Source organism: Erpetoichthys calabaricus, chromosome 1, assembly GCF_900747795.2.
Source record: "Erpetoichthys calabaricus chromosome 1, fErpCal1.3, whole genome shotgun sequence".
Classification (NCBI taxonomy): domain Eukaryota; kingdom Metazoa; phylum Chordata; class Cladistia; order Polypteriformes; family Polypteridae; genus Erpetoichthys; species Erpetoichthys calabaricus.
In genome coordinates, this window is record NC_041394.2 from 282489660 (window position 1) to 282507503 (window position 17844).

General features: G+C 43.9%; 1 protein-coding gene across 3 annotated transcripts in view; it reads right to left on the reverse strand.

The window, feature by feature from the left end:
- Nucleotides 1-3346, reverse strand: part of etnk1 (ethanolamine kinase 1) — a 104804-nt gene extending 101458 nt beyond the window's left edge. For all 3 annotated transcript variants that reach the window (XM_051930154.1, XM_028815761.2, XM_028815745.2), the window contains exon 1: nucleotides 3093-3346. In XM_051930154.1, coding sequence (XP_051786114.1) covers nucleotides 3093-3239 — 147 coding nt within the window. In that variant the 5' untranslated portion in view covers nucleotides 3240-3346. The remainder of the gene's footprint in view (nucleotides 1-3092) is intronic.
- Nucleotides 3347-17844: the final 14498 nt, after the last annotated feature.

The following is a 17844-nucleotide window of genomic DNA, read 5'->3' on the forward strand; positions in this document are numbered from 1 at the left end:
TCTCCATCTTCTTCAAACTGAAAATTGTTATACACCTCTAGCGCCTCTTCGCCAATTACATGTAGAAGCATAGACGCTTTCATTTTTTCACTTTTCCTATCTGCTTCAATCGCAGCAAGATACAACTCAAATCTCTGTTTAAATCTTTTCCAATTTTCAGCTACATTTCCCTTTAACTGGAGATTTGGTGGGGGCTGTAATCCTTCCATATTTTTTTTTCTCTTTTGCTAGAACGTCTTATCGCTTTCTGACCACGTTTTCAGGTTACTCAAAGACACGAGACTCGTTCAAAAGCTGAACCTCTTCTTCACATTCCTCTTCCAATCCGCCACTTCTGACACCATGTAGTGATCGTTAGGTTCGTAGTTTAATCAATACACAGGATTGAAAGATATAATAACTTTTTAATAGACAGACTTTAGAGACATTTACTGTACATGTTATTATTCGTTCTTTAGTTCACGCCCATTCTCCTACTTGCATCGGCATTCACAGGCATTACTAATCATTCTGTAAGTATCCCTTAATAGACCTTACTAATCAACTATCATTACAAAATCCAACGTGGTTTGTGCCCTTCAGAATGAAAACAGTTTGCATTTACTTTTTTAATAAAAGGTGAGCTTTTAAGCCTGAGAAATCACCCCGTAAATGCACACGTTTAATTGCACATGTGTTAATATGTATGCTTACACAGTATTAAAAGACACTCAAAAATTAAAGTCATTTACCTTCGTTCCCGCGTTTGACTCGTGCTGTAAATCTCTTCCTTGTTTTTAGTTCACGTGATTACGTAGGAGGCGTGATGATGCGATATGTGACTCCGCCTCCTCCATTAGAGTATATGGACAAAAAACATGTTCCAGTTATGACCATTACGCGTAGAATTTCGAAATGAAACCTGCCTAACTTTTGTAAGTAAGCTGTAAGGAATGAGCCTGCCAAATTTCAGCCTTCTACCTACACGGGAAGTTGGAGAATTAGTGATGAGTGAGTCAGTCAGACAGTGAGGGCTTTGCCTTTTATTAATTAGTATAGATATACACACACACAAATACATACATACATTACATACATACACACACACTGCATCACTGACTTTTTAAATAAATCTTTTAGTTTATTATTATCTCTTTAAGATGTAGAATAATTACAACTCAATGGAAAAATGAAATACAAAAAAGACACTGTTAAACGTCAGTCATCATTCAGTCATTTTCCAACCCACTATATCCTAACACAGGGTTACGGGGGTCTGCTGGAGCTAATCCCAGCCAACACAGGGCGCAAGGCAGGAACAAACCCCGGGCAGGGTGCACACACTAGGGACAACTTAGGATCGCCAATGCACCTAACCTGCATGTCTTTGGACTGTGAGAGGAAACCGGAGTACCCAGAGGAAACCCTTGCAGGCATGGGGAGAACATGCAAACTCCAGGCATGGAGGACCCGGGAAGCGAATCCAGGTATCCTTACTGTGAGGCAGCAGCGCTACCACTGTGCTGCCCTGTTAAACGTACTTTTTTCATAAATGTAGTTTGCTATAAATTAATTTTATTAATCATCATCTAAATAACGGGCATTTTACTCTAATTATGGGAGCAAGGAACACTGCACACAAAGTAGGAAGCAACACTAAAATTATTAAATACAAAGGTCTATTCAGGAAGGTTTTTTGCATAACTCCAATAAATTGATATATTAGGGTGCATTTCATGATATTTTAGCCATTCATTTATTAACCAGTTTGTTTGAAGTAAAAGATTTTGGGAAACAGGTAGTGCCAGGTATAACGCAAGGAATTAAACCTGTACAGAATTGCATGGCACTCTCTTGCACATACACTTGTATCTATACCAACTCCACCAAACCAAATGAAACTTTTTTTTTATTTTCAAGAACATTAGGTTTACATTGGTTACAGTGTTAGCGGAGATGAATAAAAAGCCATGGTAATGGCAAGATAAGATATCAAAACTGAGTTACGTGGCAATGTAGGTAAGATAATGTTGCTTGTTATCTGCAATGTACTGGCAAATATGTAATGAATTTGCTAGTGAAACTTTCAAAAACTTTCAAACAGTGCTACCTATTTACAGTCTGGTATTACACCTTTAAAATATTCTGTAGCTGCGTAACGGTGCAAGGTTTAAGCAGTTTTAAATAACACACCCCTTCTTTCGTTTTCAGTAACTGCTGCTCTTTTATTAAATGGTTCTGAAGTAAAACCTTACAATCCTTCGTTACGGTGCAAAATATTCTCCGGTTCCAGTGGCTGCAATATTCTTTACTTTTTAAATCAGGTCCTTTCTAATTTCCTAGGTTCAATTTAGATAACGATTTCCAGCCTGCTCGGTAAGGCGCCTGTATGGCAATACATAAAACAAGCAGGTTTAAGTATGGATGTAAATGTATGTTTGTGAGCGAGTGTGCCTATTGCGGAGGATTATAAAAAGCTCAGATTAGAGCAATTCAAGCAAGCAGTCCGTAACAGGAAGCGAAGCAAAACAATCGAAAATTCAACTAAATAACTGGCCCACTTCTAGAAATGTCCTTCCTGGACGTTAAAAAAAGAGGCGGAGTGACGTATTTAATACCTTTTTAAAACCTCTTTAAATGTTCTGTTTTACAATCTACCACGTAAATAGGAATGAAATACCGAAGTTATGCTTGGAAGACTATGCATTACCGATGTGAACAAAAGAGTTTCCCATGTTGTTAACATGTCCTTAACGTGCAAATAAGAAATTTCACTGCACTTAATATACATGCAAATACATTTTATAACTTTTAAAAGATTGTGACATGTCAACTCCCTGCCTCTTCTTTACTGCCTCGAAAAACCATCTTGGGTTTTAAACGAATTTACAGTACATTTAACAAGGCTCGAGTTAAGGGGGTGTGGCACAGCCCATCCCACTTCTTTTTCGGTTACTAAACGAAGAGCACCGCGCGTTGCAGACGCGAAACCGTTCTTTGCAAAACGTACGACTGCGATCCGCTTGTCTTCTAAAGCGATTTAGAAAGGGAAAACAATAATTTCACCAACACGAACAGCGGTTTTAGAAAAAAAGAGATGAGATGACCATTACCTTCATTTTTACGGCAGTAAGATCCCATGTCGGTCTGAGCTGCTGGATAAGCTTGAGGGCTCCTGCGTTGCAGTCTTGCTCGTCTACATTGATATTAAGCTTAGGTGCAACGGGGACTCCTGCAGGCACATGGATGTAGTTAGCCATTGTGTCACGGGCTTCTCTTCTCTGTCTCAAGGTAGGCGTCGCTGCGCAGAATGCAAGTTACTGTACGTTACGGTACTCTTTTGCTTGCGCTACTTATCTACGGTGGCTGACTGAGTCTCACGGAAGTTTCCCCCTCCTATTATGAAAATAAGTCGCATTGCATTGTGGTTAATGGAGTGAGTCATAACATCATGAGTTATGAGACCATGAATCTGTCATTGGCTGCGGTTTTGTTTTTGGTTGTGCCTTCAGCAATGACTTTTGTAACTTACAAGCATAGGTGTGTTAATTGTTTTATGTTTTTTTTGTGTTTCTAGGACAATTAAAGTCTCATTCAAAAGAATGTAGAAAAGTTGCGAATGGGAAGATCTCTCGGTAACAATAGCTCGAAATAAAGAAGTGATTGATAGCTATGCAGGTATCAAACAATACTTTGACCTGGCACATTGTAGTTTAATGAACATATTCTTAACTACTCCAGCATGATGAGAGTAATACATGGCTCCTTAAACCTTAAAGATAGTTATATAGTTAAGAGAATTGGTTAGTTCTCTAACAAGAAACCCTGTGCTTATAAACTTTATTATTTTGTGTATACATTTTAATCATGTTTTCTGTATTTTTCAAGATTCTTCTTCTAATCTGAATCTTATCCTTTTCACCAACCATAAGAATGAGAGCAACAGCAAATTCACTTGATCCAGTTCACAACAGTGAACATTCCGATCCTATCCTAGTGCAAGGAAGGAAACAGCCCTAAATGGGGCACCTGTGCATTGCAGAGCTCAGTCACAAATACACCTACTGGGCCAATTATAGAATAGCTTCTTGGCCTCACATGTATGTTCTTGGGGGAACTCCTGTTTATACTGGAAGGCAGAAGTTCTGCAGCCCATTCAATTGCTTGTGCTGACTACAGAGGATCTGTTTTGCTGACAAGAGTGACTATCGGACACGTAAAAGAGTAACATACTGAAAAATATACAAGTAGTAATAACCTTTCTATAAAGCTAAATATGAAACAGTAAACTAGTCTATACTGTAACTGAAATTGTACAGAATATTTCTCGGTATGTTTTAAGGATAGGTGATGTGCAGGTTAGAGTTGCTTTGGGTAGGACGGATTATAGTATTTGCTTATCCGTCTGCCTTCTAAACCTGCTTATCCAGGGCAAGGGGCAGCTGCAGCCAATCCCAACAGTCAACAGGTGCTGGCAGGAACAATACCTTTAACCAGGTGCCAGGCCATTGCAGGGTGAAAAACACACACATCAGAGGCCAATTTAACATCACCAGTTAACCTAAACTACAAGTTTTTGGGATGTGGAAGGAAACCAGAGCAAACCCATACAAACCCATATGCAAAGTCCACGCAGGGAGCACCCCAAGCATGACCTCCAGACTCCTTACTACGAGGCAGCAGTGCTATCACTGCATCACCATGTGCCAAATTCATTAACATGTTTATATTAACCGTGGTCTTACAAAATTGGGGAAAAAGACCCTTTATTGGCGACTTATTTTAGTAGAACAGTGCATCCCTTTGGGGGGCAGGTCCCCTAACCACCCATCCATCCATTATCCAACCCGCTGAAGCCGAACACAGGGTCACGGGGGTCTGCTGGAGCCAATCCCAGCCAACACAGGGCACAAGGCAGGAACCAATCCTGGGCAGGGTGCCAACCCACCGCAGGACACACACAAACACACCCACACACCAAGCACACACTAGGGCCAATTTAGAATCGCCAATCCACGGGGAGAACATGCAAACTCCACACAGGGAGGACCCAGGAGGCAAACCCAGGTCCCCAGGTCTCCCAACTGCGAGGCAGCAGCGCTATCCACTGCGCCACCGTGCCGCCTCCCCTAGCCACCCCTTAAACTCCATCCATGAGTGTAACCCCTCATCAATTTGATCACAACAGTGAAGAGGTTTATTAACTAAAGTACACCCATAAAAAACAATGCTTTAATTATTTCCTGTCAAATCTTAACCATCCCAGCAGCCTTGGCACTGCAGAGCCTTTAATTATCACCATGCTTCCTCCACCTCCTGTGTGTCAACAAGCATTTGCTCCTTGGCGTATGTATACTTTTTGTCATTTCTGTTAATTTTGAATTATTATTTCTCATGAGTTTTTGGTTAGTATGTGCATTTTGATAATATTTAATATTATTAATTATATTTTGTTAATATTATACAAATATTATGTAGTAGTTATGTTGTGTGTTTTTATGCCTTTAAGCTGCATTCCATGTATTTTGTGCGTGGAACCCCCAGAGGTGAGGCAAATGAGATGGTCCCAGTAACAGTTCGTGGATTGTTATGGAGTGCATTTCTAGTGAGTATTATTCTTTCAGTTTTTCTGGTATTAGATTTTTGCTTATTGTTCTTGGATTCTGATTATTGAATTGTGATTTGGATTTTTTTTAGCTCAGGGTTGTCTTTTAAGGAAAATCTCTTGTGCCTATTAATGCCTTTTTTCTTTGTTTTTTTCATTTTTTGATTATCTAAATAAAGTCTTTATTTACCAAGATTTTATGATTGCCTGTATTTATCAAGTCAGAGTTATACAGTTTTTCTCACTCTTGAAGGACATTTTTGTTTATCTGAAACATTTAAAGTATAGTCTTTGACTTTAAAAGCCATCCTCCACTTAAAAAGAACCTTCTTGTTGAGTTTAGGTTAGGCTAACTGGGATTAGGCCAGGTCTTTGAAGGTCCCAGTATGGTTTGTAGGTTTTTATGAAGGTCTTTTACCCTTTTTGCCATGCTTGTGTTGCAACATTTCCTCTGCAAAAAGCATATCCACCTAGATTAGAGTTCCTTAAAATGCTCTTTCTACCTCCTAATATTATCCTAGCTAGAGTGAACATTTCTCACCTCTTGCTGAGAACAACCTGGAAAGTAGCCAGTATATCCTTCCCGAGTCATTAAATGATCTATCAATATCTCTTTGAGGCCATCTGAAATTATTCTCCATGGCTTCACCAAACTGCATCCTCACATAGTTCTTGTCATTGGGCACTACCTTAGCTTCCACCTTTTTGGACTGCTGGTGATTCCACTGGGCTTTTATGTAATGACCCTAAATGGCTACATGGGTCACCAGCCTCTTTCCAGTAAACATATTCCCAGACCTGATTCAATGTCAAGGTTTTCTTTAATTAAGTCAACACTGTCATGAGAGTTATAAATAGATTGTTCCAGTGTGTACACATGGGTAGCACTATCAGTAGTGTGTATCTCCAAACAACATAGCTGCACACAAGACCCTACCCTTTAAAAGGTCACAATCCAGGAATGTTGCTTTAAAATGTGATTACTCCAGATGTAATTCTTACTTGATCTCTGACAAAATGTTTGGAAGGATTGCATTAAGCTTTTCTATGGCAGAGGGATGAGAATGTCATCCCTCACTATTTCACAAACACATATGGAGAGGCCAGCATCTAACCTACTGTAAGACCTCAAAGTTAGTTCTGTTAAAGGGCTGTTCTGTTATCCAAAGGAACTGTGTTCTAATCCTGCTGTCTCAGAGAGGATGAGCAACTGAGAGGAGGTTCACCAGAGACAGCTATTTAATACAAAAAATAATCTTCCTAAGCTTTAGTAAATCATCAAGGAGGCCATTAGAATTGGGGGGGAAAGCAAAGAGAAGAACTGAAGAAGACATATTCTTCATGAGATAAACATGAGCCAGCACAAACCTTAGGAGTTATAGCAGAGGCAACAAAATTAACATTTAGGTAGCTAAGCTTCAGAGCATATGAGAGGGTGTGTAAAAATGAAAGGAATAAAGAGGAGAAAGAAAATAGAGGGAAGAAATAGTAGCCAACAACAAAAGGAAAGCAAACAAAGAATAAATGCCAAAGATTAGACTAAAATGAGCTTACCATAGTGGATTACAGTTCCCTGCAAAGCCTTGGGCAACAAAATGGAGAGAATGAAAAGTGGTTTATGCTATTTAAGTGGAATTACATCAACTAAAATCAGTTCTTTAATGTAGAATTGAAATTCAATAAATACAATATTCTATGGTATCAACTAGCTCTTTACTCCATTTCTCCATTTTCCAACATGGCACATCCACACCCACATTTTTTCACACCTTACCAATTTAGAGTTTCCAGTTAACGTAACATACAGGTATTTGAAATGTCAGAGAAAATCTGAAGTATATTGAGGGAAAATATGCAAACTCCTCAATGGAGTTGATGGCTGGGGTTCAAACTAAAGACTGTGGTGCTATGGGGCAGCAGCACTAAACATTGTGTCTTGGTGTTGCCATGACCACATACTGTAGCTGTTAAACCAAGTAAACATAAGGTAAGCAGTCATTGCTTTCAAAATATATGTACTGTATGACATTAAATTGATTCCAGCCCTGCAAATGGTCCTCCACCTTGCAGGTTAAAACATGGTGGTTGGTGGCTGGTTTGGCACTCCAGCCATGTAAAAATATCACACAACTCCGAAACCGCAGGCAAGACTCCTTGCTGCTCTCTGCAGGAGTAGCTGAGCTGCAGCCACCCACAGGAAGGCTGCACACATTATGAATGGGATGGGGGAAAGCCTTCAGGAGCCTCATCCCTGGAAGAGTTGAAACTGCTAGGGGTCAGACCTGTGGGTGATCAGAACTGGTGTGGTGTGTCACCCATAGCACCGCAGCACACGGGTCCCAATTTGAGGCGGCCTATCTGGGTAGGCGCATAAAATGTTTCGTCTCTCCTGCATAATGATTATCTTCCTCTGCTGTCAGAGTAAATTTGTAATCTCCACCTTTCAGTGGTGGTACTCTCCGAGGTGCGGAGACCTGGCACTGGCCAGATCTCTGTAACTGGGTAGACCTTTTATTGGTCTGGTCACTCTGATGGCTGTCATGCTCAGGGAGTAGCTGTTGCTGTGACGGATTAGCTCCTTCCAGGGGTGTCCAATATCACTTCTTTCAACGAGCGTATTGGGAGACTCAGATTAAGGCACTCTCTGGGCATCTTGTCTGTTGTCTTAGTGTATGCTCTGACCGCAGTGAGTAGCTTAGGTCCAGCAGGCTACCACCAATGAGAAGAATGAGGCTGGACCTGGTTAGACTCCAAGATCAGGCTGTTTCTAATGTGTTTGCATGCAGCTTGTGTGAGGAACTTGCAGACTTGGGTGTGACTGCTCATCCTAATGTTATGTTAGAGTCTTTCCATGACAAGACTCTGAAGTTTGCTGAGGGTGGTGTTGGTGTTGCCAGTATTCCCAGAAGGAGTTATTTCATCTCATAGGGCACCCTGGATATCATCAAGAAGAGTCACAGTACGCAGCTTGATGGGAACTCTGGTCTGTACCGGGAACTTAGCAGGACGGCTGTGAGGGCTCTGAAGGCAGATAAGGAGGTGTGTGTTAGAAGAATCTGTGAACAAGTGACACACCATCTATGATCTAGTGACCCAGGTCCTGCTTATATATATTACACACATCTGAATCTGGAATCTCGGAGAGTCGCAGTCAGGGTGTGTGATGGAATGGTCCTTATGGATTATGCTACAGTTGTGACCCGCTGGGCTTTGAGCAACTATTTAAAGCTGATCCTCTACCTAGGATGTTGGACATCTCTGGATCCACAGTTCTTGAGGCTGATGCTCTAATCTCACTGAGATTGCAAAGGTAGTGAACCAGATGAGGACAGAGAAGGCTGCAGGGATTTGTGGTATCTGGGGTGAACTTCTCTAGGCTGGTGATAAGGCTGTCCTCCTGGCATTGCAAGCAATCATTGCTTCATTTTGGGAGATGTGCATCATCCCAACTGACTGGAAAATGGGACTTTTTGACCCTTTCTAGAAAGGGAAGGGTGATCACCTGGATTGCAGCAACTACAGGGAGATAACACTGGTCTCTGTGCCGGGTAAGGTCCTTGCTATGGTCATCCTCAATAGGATCTGTGATCACTTGCTCACCTACCAGCAACCGGAGCAGTTTGGTTTTATGCCTAAGAAGTCTACCATTGATCGCATCCTGGCACTGAGGTTTCTCATCAAGTGCAAACACAAATATCTGCAGAGTTTCTTTGCAGCCTTTGTCAGTTTTTGTAAAGCGTTTGACTCAGTTGATTCAGCTGCCCTGTGGGACATCCTGAGACTTTGTGGGATCTCCCCGAAGTTGCTAGATATCATGGCCTGTACACTGGTACTGTGAGTTCTGTGCAGAGTGGAGGCAGAACCTCTTAGTTTTTCCCAGTTGATTCTGGGGTTCGTCAGGGGTGTGTTCTTGTTCCTACTCTGTTCATTGCTTGCAATGGACCGGATGTTGGGCAAGGTCATGGGGTCTAGCAGCTGTTTGACATCTGATAGTGAAGAAAGATTCACTGATCTTGACTTTGCCGACGATGCTGTGATCTTTGCTGAGTCAATGGAGGCTCTGATCGGGGCTCTTGAAGGACTGAGCAAGGAGTCTGAGTGCCTGGGTTTGTGAGTGTCCTGGATGAAAACCAAGATCAAGGCTTTTAAAGTCCTCATGGGCATAGCCATCAGCAATATTTCTGTCTGCAGAGAGAATGTCAACCTCAACGAGAGGTTTACTTACTTTGGCAGTGACATTCATGTCTCTGGTGACTCTTCCTATGATGTTAGTAGGTGGATTGGGAGAGCATGGGGGGGATCATGAGGTTGCTGGAAAGGGGTGTGTGGTGCTCCTGATATCTCTGCAAAAGGACAAAGGTCCAAGTCTTTAAAGTCCTAGTGCTTCTTGCTTTGCTATATGGTTGCAAGACTTGGACACTATCCAGTGACCTGAGACTGGACTCCTTTGATACTGTGTCTCTTCAGATAATCCTTGGGTACTGCTGGTTTGACTTTGTGCCAAACGAACAGTTACTCATGGAGACCAGAATAAGACACATTACCTGCATTGTGAGGGAACATCAAATTACAGCACTATGGCCATGTGGTGTGATTCCCTGAGGGTAATCCGGCTTGCGGGATCCTAATTGTTGAGGATCCAAGTGGCTGGACCAAGCCAAGGGGGTGCCCACATAACACCTGGCTGTGGCAGATTGATGGTCATTTCTGGAGGGTGGCACTGGACTGCATGTCTCTATGGGAGGATTGCCAACTGGGATCCCAAGTTGTTTTGTTGTGTGATGGGTGCGGCAACGTGCTGTACCAGTGCATGCTCCCTAACCTGACCTGACCTGTATATAATGTCTTTGGCAGCACTGATCATCACAAGAATACAATGCAAAGCAATGATATGGTAATAAGTGAATCGGTTTGAGAATTTATGTGTCCACTCTTTTACAGAATACATATTGGAGCACTACTGGTATATGACATTTATACCACATATCCAAACTTTTTAAAATAAAAATAGCAAGACCACAATATTCCATTTTATGAAAAGAAACTTTGTGGACAGCCAGAAATAATGTTGCATTCTGTTTTGAGAAAAAACCTTAAATGTTATCATTTTGACCATAATAAGACTAAAGGTTTTAATGTAAAGCTTAGTAATGACATTTTTCCCCTCTCACTGGTAAGAAGTGACATTCTTCAGCTCTCTAGCTTTTTTCTTAACTCATGACTCTCTTCATCAGTGTTTATCCTCACATTATTTACCCGATTCCACTGCCAGACTTACAGCTTTATATTTTACCTGTGTTAATATTTGTCTGTGAGTGGAAGTAAAAGCTTTGTGGTCAGGGTAGGCACTGGGATGCCCTTGGAGTGACTGCTATTATGAACTTGCATTTTGACATTTTTAGATAATTGATTATATAATGCAATCCATGCTGGTGTATGTTTTTTCCCAGCTGACTTGTAATGAGGTTGTAGTACTGTATTTTGTTTTAATATTGCGACATTAAAAAATCAAAATGCATTTACCTGCTCATATAAGGAAGTTGAGAACCTTGTGCTTAAGATGTTATACCCAAGTCTTTTGTAAATCAGCTCGAGTTTGATGGAATTATTCCTGCAGAGAGTGCTCTTTAAAAAGGGGGATCGGAGGGTGTGTTCCAACTACAGAGGGATCACACTCCTCAGCCTCCCTGGAAAAGTCTATTCGGGGGTTCTGGAGAGGAGGGTCCGTTGGATAGTCGAACCTCGGATTCAGGAGGAACAGTGTGGTTTTCGTCCTGGTCGCGGAACAGTGGACCAGCTCTACACCCTTAGCAGGGTCCTGGAGGGTGCATGGGAGTTCACCCAACCAGTCTACATGTGTTTTGTGGACTTGGAAAAGGCGTTCGACTGTGTCCCTCGGGGAATCCTGTGGAGGGTGCTCCGGGAGTATGGAGTACCGGACCCCCTGATAAGGGCGGTTCGGTCCCTGTACAACCGGTGTCAGAGCTTGGTCTGCATTGCCGGCAGTAAGTCGAACCCATTTCCAGTGAGAGTTGGACTCCGCCAGGGCTGCCCATTGTCACCGATTCTGTTCATAACTTTTATGGACAGAATTTCTAGGCGCAGCCAGGGTGTTGAGGGGGTCCAGTTTGGTGGACTCAGGATTGGGTCACTGCTTTTTGCAGATGATGTTGTCCTGTTTACTTCATCAGGCCGTGATCTTCAGCTCTCTCTGGATCGGTTCGCAGCTGAATGTGAAGCGGCTGGGATGGGAATCAGCACCTCCAAATCCGAGACCATGGTCCTCAGCCGGAAAAGGGTGGAGTTCCCTCTCAGGGTTGGGAGCGAGATCCTGCCTCAAGTGGAGGAGTTCAAGTATCTTGGGGTCTTGTTCACGAGTGAGAGAAGAATGGAACGTGAGATCGACAGGCGGATCGGTGCGGCGTCCGCAGTGATGCGGGCTCTGCATCGGTCTGTCGTGGTGAAAAAGGAGCTGAGCCATAAGGCAAAGCTCTCAATTTACCGGTCGATCTATGTTCCTACCCTCACCTATGGTCATGAGCTATGGGTAGTGACCGAAAGAACGAGATCGCGAATACAAGCGGCTGAAATGAGTTTCCTCTGCAGGGTGTCTGGGCTCTCCCTTAAAGATAGGGTGAGAAGCTCAGTCATCTGGGAGGGGCTCAGAGTAGAGCTGCTGCTCCTCCGCATCGAGAGGAGTCAAATGAGGTGGCTCGGGCATCTGATCAGGATGCCTCCTGGACACCTCCCTGGTGAAGTGTTCCGGGTACGTCCAACCGGGAGGAGGCCCCGGGGAAGACCCAGGACACGCTGGAGGGACTATGTCTCCCGGCTGGCCTGGGAACGCCTCGGGATTCTCCCGGAAGAGCTAGAAGAAGTGGCCGGGGAGAGGGAAGTCTGGGCATCTCTGCTCAAGCTGCTGCCCCCGCGACCCGACCTCGGATAAGCGGAAGAGGATGGATGGATGGATGGAGAGTGGTCAGTCTTAAATTGTTAAGGTTCGTTTTCAGTGTTTTTGGCTTAAGAAGTGTACTTTTAGGGCGGAGGCTGCGTAAGATTCACTATGTTAGAAAAGGTAACTAAAAAATAAAAAATAAATTAAAATAACACTATAGCCACTGTTAAATTGCTACTAAAGCTCAGTCACATATGCAACATGCTTGATGTACAAAGACATTGAGGGTTGTCATTTGAAAAATTGTGGAAAATGTATGAAATCACCTTTTTTCAGTTTGTTGTCAGAAAAAAACAGCCTCACCATAAAAGATTTAGTGTGTAGCAACAAAGCATTTAAAAACACAAGACCCAGTTTAAAGGAAAGCTTTCACTGTGTTTTTATGTTGTTTTCAGTTTCTCTCCAAAAATCACAAATACACTTCAACCTTTGCACAATTTGATTCAGCCCATCAGTTTTATAAAGAAAGGACACCTAACTTTGCAAAGTAAATCGTTGCAGTGTTTGTCACAGCCTTAAAACAAATCTCAGAACTGCTGAAAAAAGCAAGGACAGCCAGGATACCAGTCTATCACAGGGCACACTCACACATATACCAAGATAAATTAACTGCATGTCATTTGATTGTGTGAGAGAATTGCAGTACCTGGAGGAAATGCAGGTGAACATTAGATCAAGTTGCATTTTCCATACATTGGCCACCACAGGCAGTAAGCAACCCATAGTTCAAGCAGTGCAAGGAGGCAACGCTACCTGTCACACCTCCATATGATATATACTGTAAAACTAAATTTGATTTTTAAAATTCCTAGTAGCAAATTAAAAACTGTAAATAACATAAAAACAACAACAATATGGTAAGCTTAATAATAAAATATTTTGAGGATTTAAGAAAACATAAAACAGCATATCTTTTCGAAGGTATCTTTCAAAGGAAACTCAAGGAAAGCTAATGTAAAACAAAACATCCATCCATCCATCCATTTTCCAACCCGCTGAATCCGAACACAGGGTCACGGGGGTCTGCTGGAGCCAATCCCAGCCAACACAGGGCACAAGGCAGGAAACAATCCTGGGCAGGGTGCCAACCCACCGCAGGACACACACAAACACACCCACACACCAAGCACACACTAGGGCCAATTTAGAATCGCCAATCCACCTAACCTGCATGTCTTTGGACTGTGGGAGGAAACCGGAGCACCCGGAGGAAACCCACGCAGACACGGGGAGAACATGCAAACTCCACGCAGGGAGGACCCGGGAATCGAACCCAGGTCCCCAGATCTCCCAACTGCGAGGCAGCAGCGCTACCCACTGCGCCACCGTGCCGCCCTAAAACAAAACAATAAAATACAAATGTATTGCAAAGGACTCTTGTAACAGAATCTTGTGTCATTAATATTTACAAAAACTGAAAATGAGTGTGTAAACCTTTCCACTTTGCTTAACAAATTATTCTTTCACTTTATAGTTGGTCAATTTTATAATAAAAAGTAGGTAACAAATTTTACCTTTTTATTGTCTCTCAATAAACACATTTTATGGGTGTAACGCTACCTGTAGGTGCTATTTTATAGATCATGGAGTTATACTTTGTTTCTCGTTTTTGAAATGAGGATGTTTTCTCATCATTTAAAAGTTCACAAACCTAATGTGATTTATGTTGTCAGTTCTAATAAGGGTAGCACAGAAATTAAAGAAACAAACACTATGTGTGATTTTCACATGGTTTCACTCCTCCCCCTGACTTTTGTAATACTGAGAAAATAAGCTCCTAAAATAATGTTGCCTCTTTATGTGCTTGATGGTATTTTACTTGCATTATTGCAATTTAAGCTTGTAAAAAATGTATCCAGGGAGGAAGACGTAACATGTAAAACAAACATAAATTGAAATCTAAGGCAAACGAAGTGTCTGGTAAGGCTTCTTTAGAATGTTCTTTAATGGGACAGCATATAAAATTGTGAGAAAGTAGAAGTTCAGAAAATAGAAAAAAAAAAGATCATTAGAGAAGTGACTGATGAAGTGTAAGTTTTATAACAGAGTAAATGAATGTCAAGTAAAAATATGCTAAAACTCCTCAAAAAGCTAATTTGTTGACAATGAGATTCAAATGGTGTGAACTGAAGATAATGGGTGTGTGCTGTATTTGACCGAGCACCTGCTCTAAGAACAAAGATCATCAAACAAAAAGACAAACTGCAACATGAAATTAAACTATGACAAGTAATTCTGGAACAAAATGTCCTTTACGTTTATATGTAATTAAAAAAAAAATGATCCAAAAAAGAAAAATACAGTGTTGTCTTGAGGCATTACCATTAAAGTGTATAATGGTTACACTAAATCCTACTGGTTTATTGTTACATTAGAAATTTTCATCACAGCTTAGGCATATCAGCTTAAAGGTATCAGATTTTTTACTTAGAAAAAATTTAAATATAGTAATATGTGTAATACAAGGGTAGTCCTATCATGTTACTGATAACATGCACATGCAGTATTATCTCATCTAATGTTCCTTGCAACACTGATTCTAAAAACATTAAGGTAAAAATACCTTTCTGGTAAAACTAGTACACCCTTCATATTCATAAATATAAATAAAGCATACTTTTAAAGTTTGATATGACTTTATGCCAGCCTTCCAATTTATACTAACAGGTCGTGTGACATAGTAGCTAAAACATTGGGCCACATCTTCCCATGGGCTCACCACCTATGGGAGGGGCCAAGGAGGTCGGGTGCAGGGTGAGTTGGGTGGTGGCCGAAGGCGGGGACCTTGGCGGTCCGATCCTCGGCTACAGAAGCTGGCTTTTGGGACGTGGAATGTCACCTCTCTGAAGGGGAAGGAGCCTGAGCTTGTGCGTGAGATTGAGAGGTTCCGGCTAGATATAGTCGGGCTCACCTCGACGCACGGCTTGGACTCTGGAACCAATCTCCTTGAGAGGGGCTGGACTCACTACCACTCTGGAGTTGCCCCCGGTGAGAGACGCCGAGCAGGTGTGGGTATACTTATTGCCCCCCGACTTGGAGCCTGTTCATTGGGGTTTACCCCGGTAGACGAGAGGGTAGCCTCCCTCCGCCTTCGGGTGGGGGGACGGGTCCTAACTGTTGTTTGTGCGTATGCACCGAACAGCAGTTCGGAGTACCCACCCTTTTTGGAGTCCCTGGAGAGTGTGCTAGAGGGCATACCATCTGGGGACTCCCTCGTACTGCTGGGAGACTTCAATGCTCACGTGGGCAATGACAGTGAGACCTGGAAGGGCGTGATTGGGAGGAATGGCCCCCCCGATCTGAACCCGAGCGGTGTTTTGTTATTGGACTTCTGTGCTCGTCACGGATTGTCCATAACGAACACCATGTTCAAGCATAGGGGTGTTCATATGTGCACTTGGCACCAGGACACCCTAGGCCTCAGTTCAATGATCGACTTTGTGGTCGTGTCGTCGGACTTGCGGCCACATGTCTTGGACACTCGGGTGAAGAGAGGGGCGGAGCTGTCAACTGATCACCACCTGGTGGTGAGTTGGCTTCGATGGTGGGGGAGGATGCCGGTCAGGCCTGGTAGGCCCAAACGTGTTGTGAGGGTCTGCTGGGAACGTCTGGCAGAGCCCCCTGTCAGAAGTAGCTTCAACTCCCACCTCCGGCAAAACTTTGACCATGTCCCGAGGGAGGTGGGGGACATTGAGTCCGAATGGGCCATGTTCCGTGCCTCTATTGTTGAGGCGGCTGACCGGAGCTGTAGCCGTAAGGTGGTTGGTGCCTGTCGTGGTGGCAATCCCCGAACCCGTTGGTGGACACCGGCGGTGAGGGATGCCGTCAAGCTGAAGAAGGAGTCCTACCGGTCCCTTTTGTCCTGTGGGACTCTGGAGGCAGCTGATAGGTACCAGCAGGCCAAGCGGAATGCGGCTTCGGTGGTTGCTGAGGCAAAAACTCGGGCATGGGAGGAGTTTGGGGAGGCCATGGAGAATGACTTTCGGATGGCTTCGAGGAGATTCTGGTCCACCGTCCGGCGTCTCAGGAGAGGGAAGCAGTGCAGTGTCAACACTGTATATGGTGGAGATGGTGCGCTGCTGACCTCGACTCGGGACGTTGTGGGTGGGGGGAATACTTCGAAGACCTCCTCAATCCCAATAACATGCCTTCCAATGAGGAAGCAGAGCCTGGGGACTCGGAGGTGGGCTCCCCCATCTCTGGGACTGAGGTCACCGAGGTGGTCAAAAAACTCCTTGGTGGCAGGGCCCCAGGGGTGGATGAGATACGCCCGGAGTTCCTCAAGGCTCTGGATGTTGTAGGGCTGTCTTGGTTGACATGTCTCTACAACATCGCATGGACATCAGGGACAGTGCCTCTGGATTGGCAGACCGGGGTGGTGGTCCCCCTCTTTAAGAAGGGGGACCGGAGGGTGTGTTCCAACTACAGAGGGATCACACTCCTCAGCCTCCCTGGAAAAGTCTATTCGGGGGTTCTGGAGAGGATGGTCCGTCAGATAGTCGAACCTCGGATTCAGGAGGAACAGTGTGGTTTTCGTCCTGGTCGCGGAACAGTGGACCAGCTCTACACCCTTAGCAGAGTCCTGGAGGGTGCATGGGAGTTCGCCCAACCAGTCTACATGTGTTTTGTGGACTTGGAAAAGACGTTCGACCGTGTTCCTCGGGGAATCCTGTGGGGGGTGCTCCGGGAGTATGGAGTACCGGACCCCCTGACAAGGGCAGTTCGGTCCCTGTACAACCGGTGTCAGAGCTTGGTCCGCATTGCCGGCAGTAAGTCGAACCCGTTTCCAGTGAGAGTTGGACTCCGCCAGGGCTGCCCTTTGTCACCGATTCTGTTCATAACTTTTATGGACAGAATTGCTAGGTGCAGCCAGGGTGTTGAGGGGGTCCGGTTTGGTGGACTCAGGATTGGGTCACTGCTTTTTGCAGATGATGTTGTCCTGTTTGCTTCATCAGGCCGTGATCTTCAGCTCTCTCTGGATCGGTTCGCAGCTGAGTGTGAAGCGGCTGGGATGGGAATCAGCACCTCCAAATCCGAGACCATGGTCCTCAGCCAGAAAAGGGTGGAGTGCCCTCTCAGGGTTGGGAGCGAGATCCTGCCTCAAGTGGAGGAGTTCAAGTATCTTGGGGTCTTGTTCACGAGTGAGGGAAGAAGGGAGCGTGAGATCGACAGGCGGATCGGTGCGGCGTCCGCAGTGATGCGGGCTCTGCATCGGTCTGTCGTGGTGAAAAAGGAGCTGAGCCATAAGGCAAAGCTCTCAATTTACCGGTCAATCTATGTTCCTACCCTCACCTATGGTCATGAG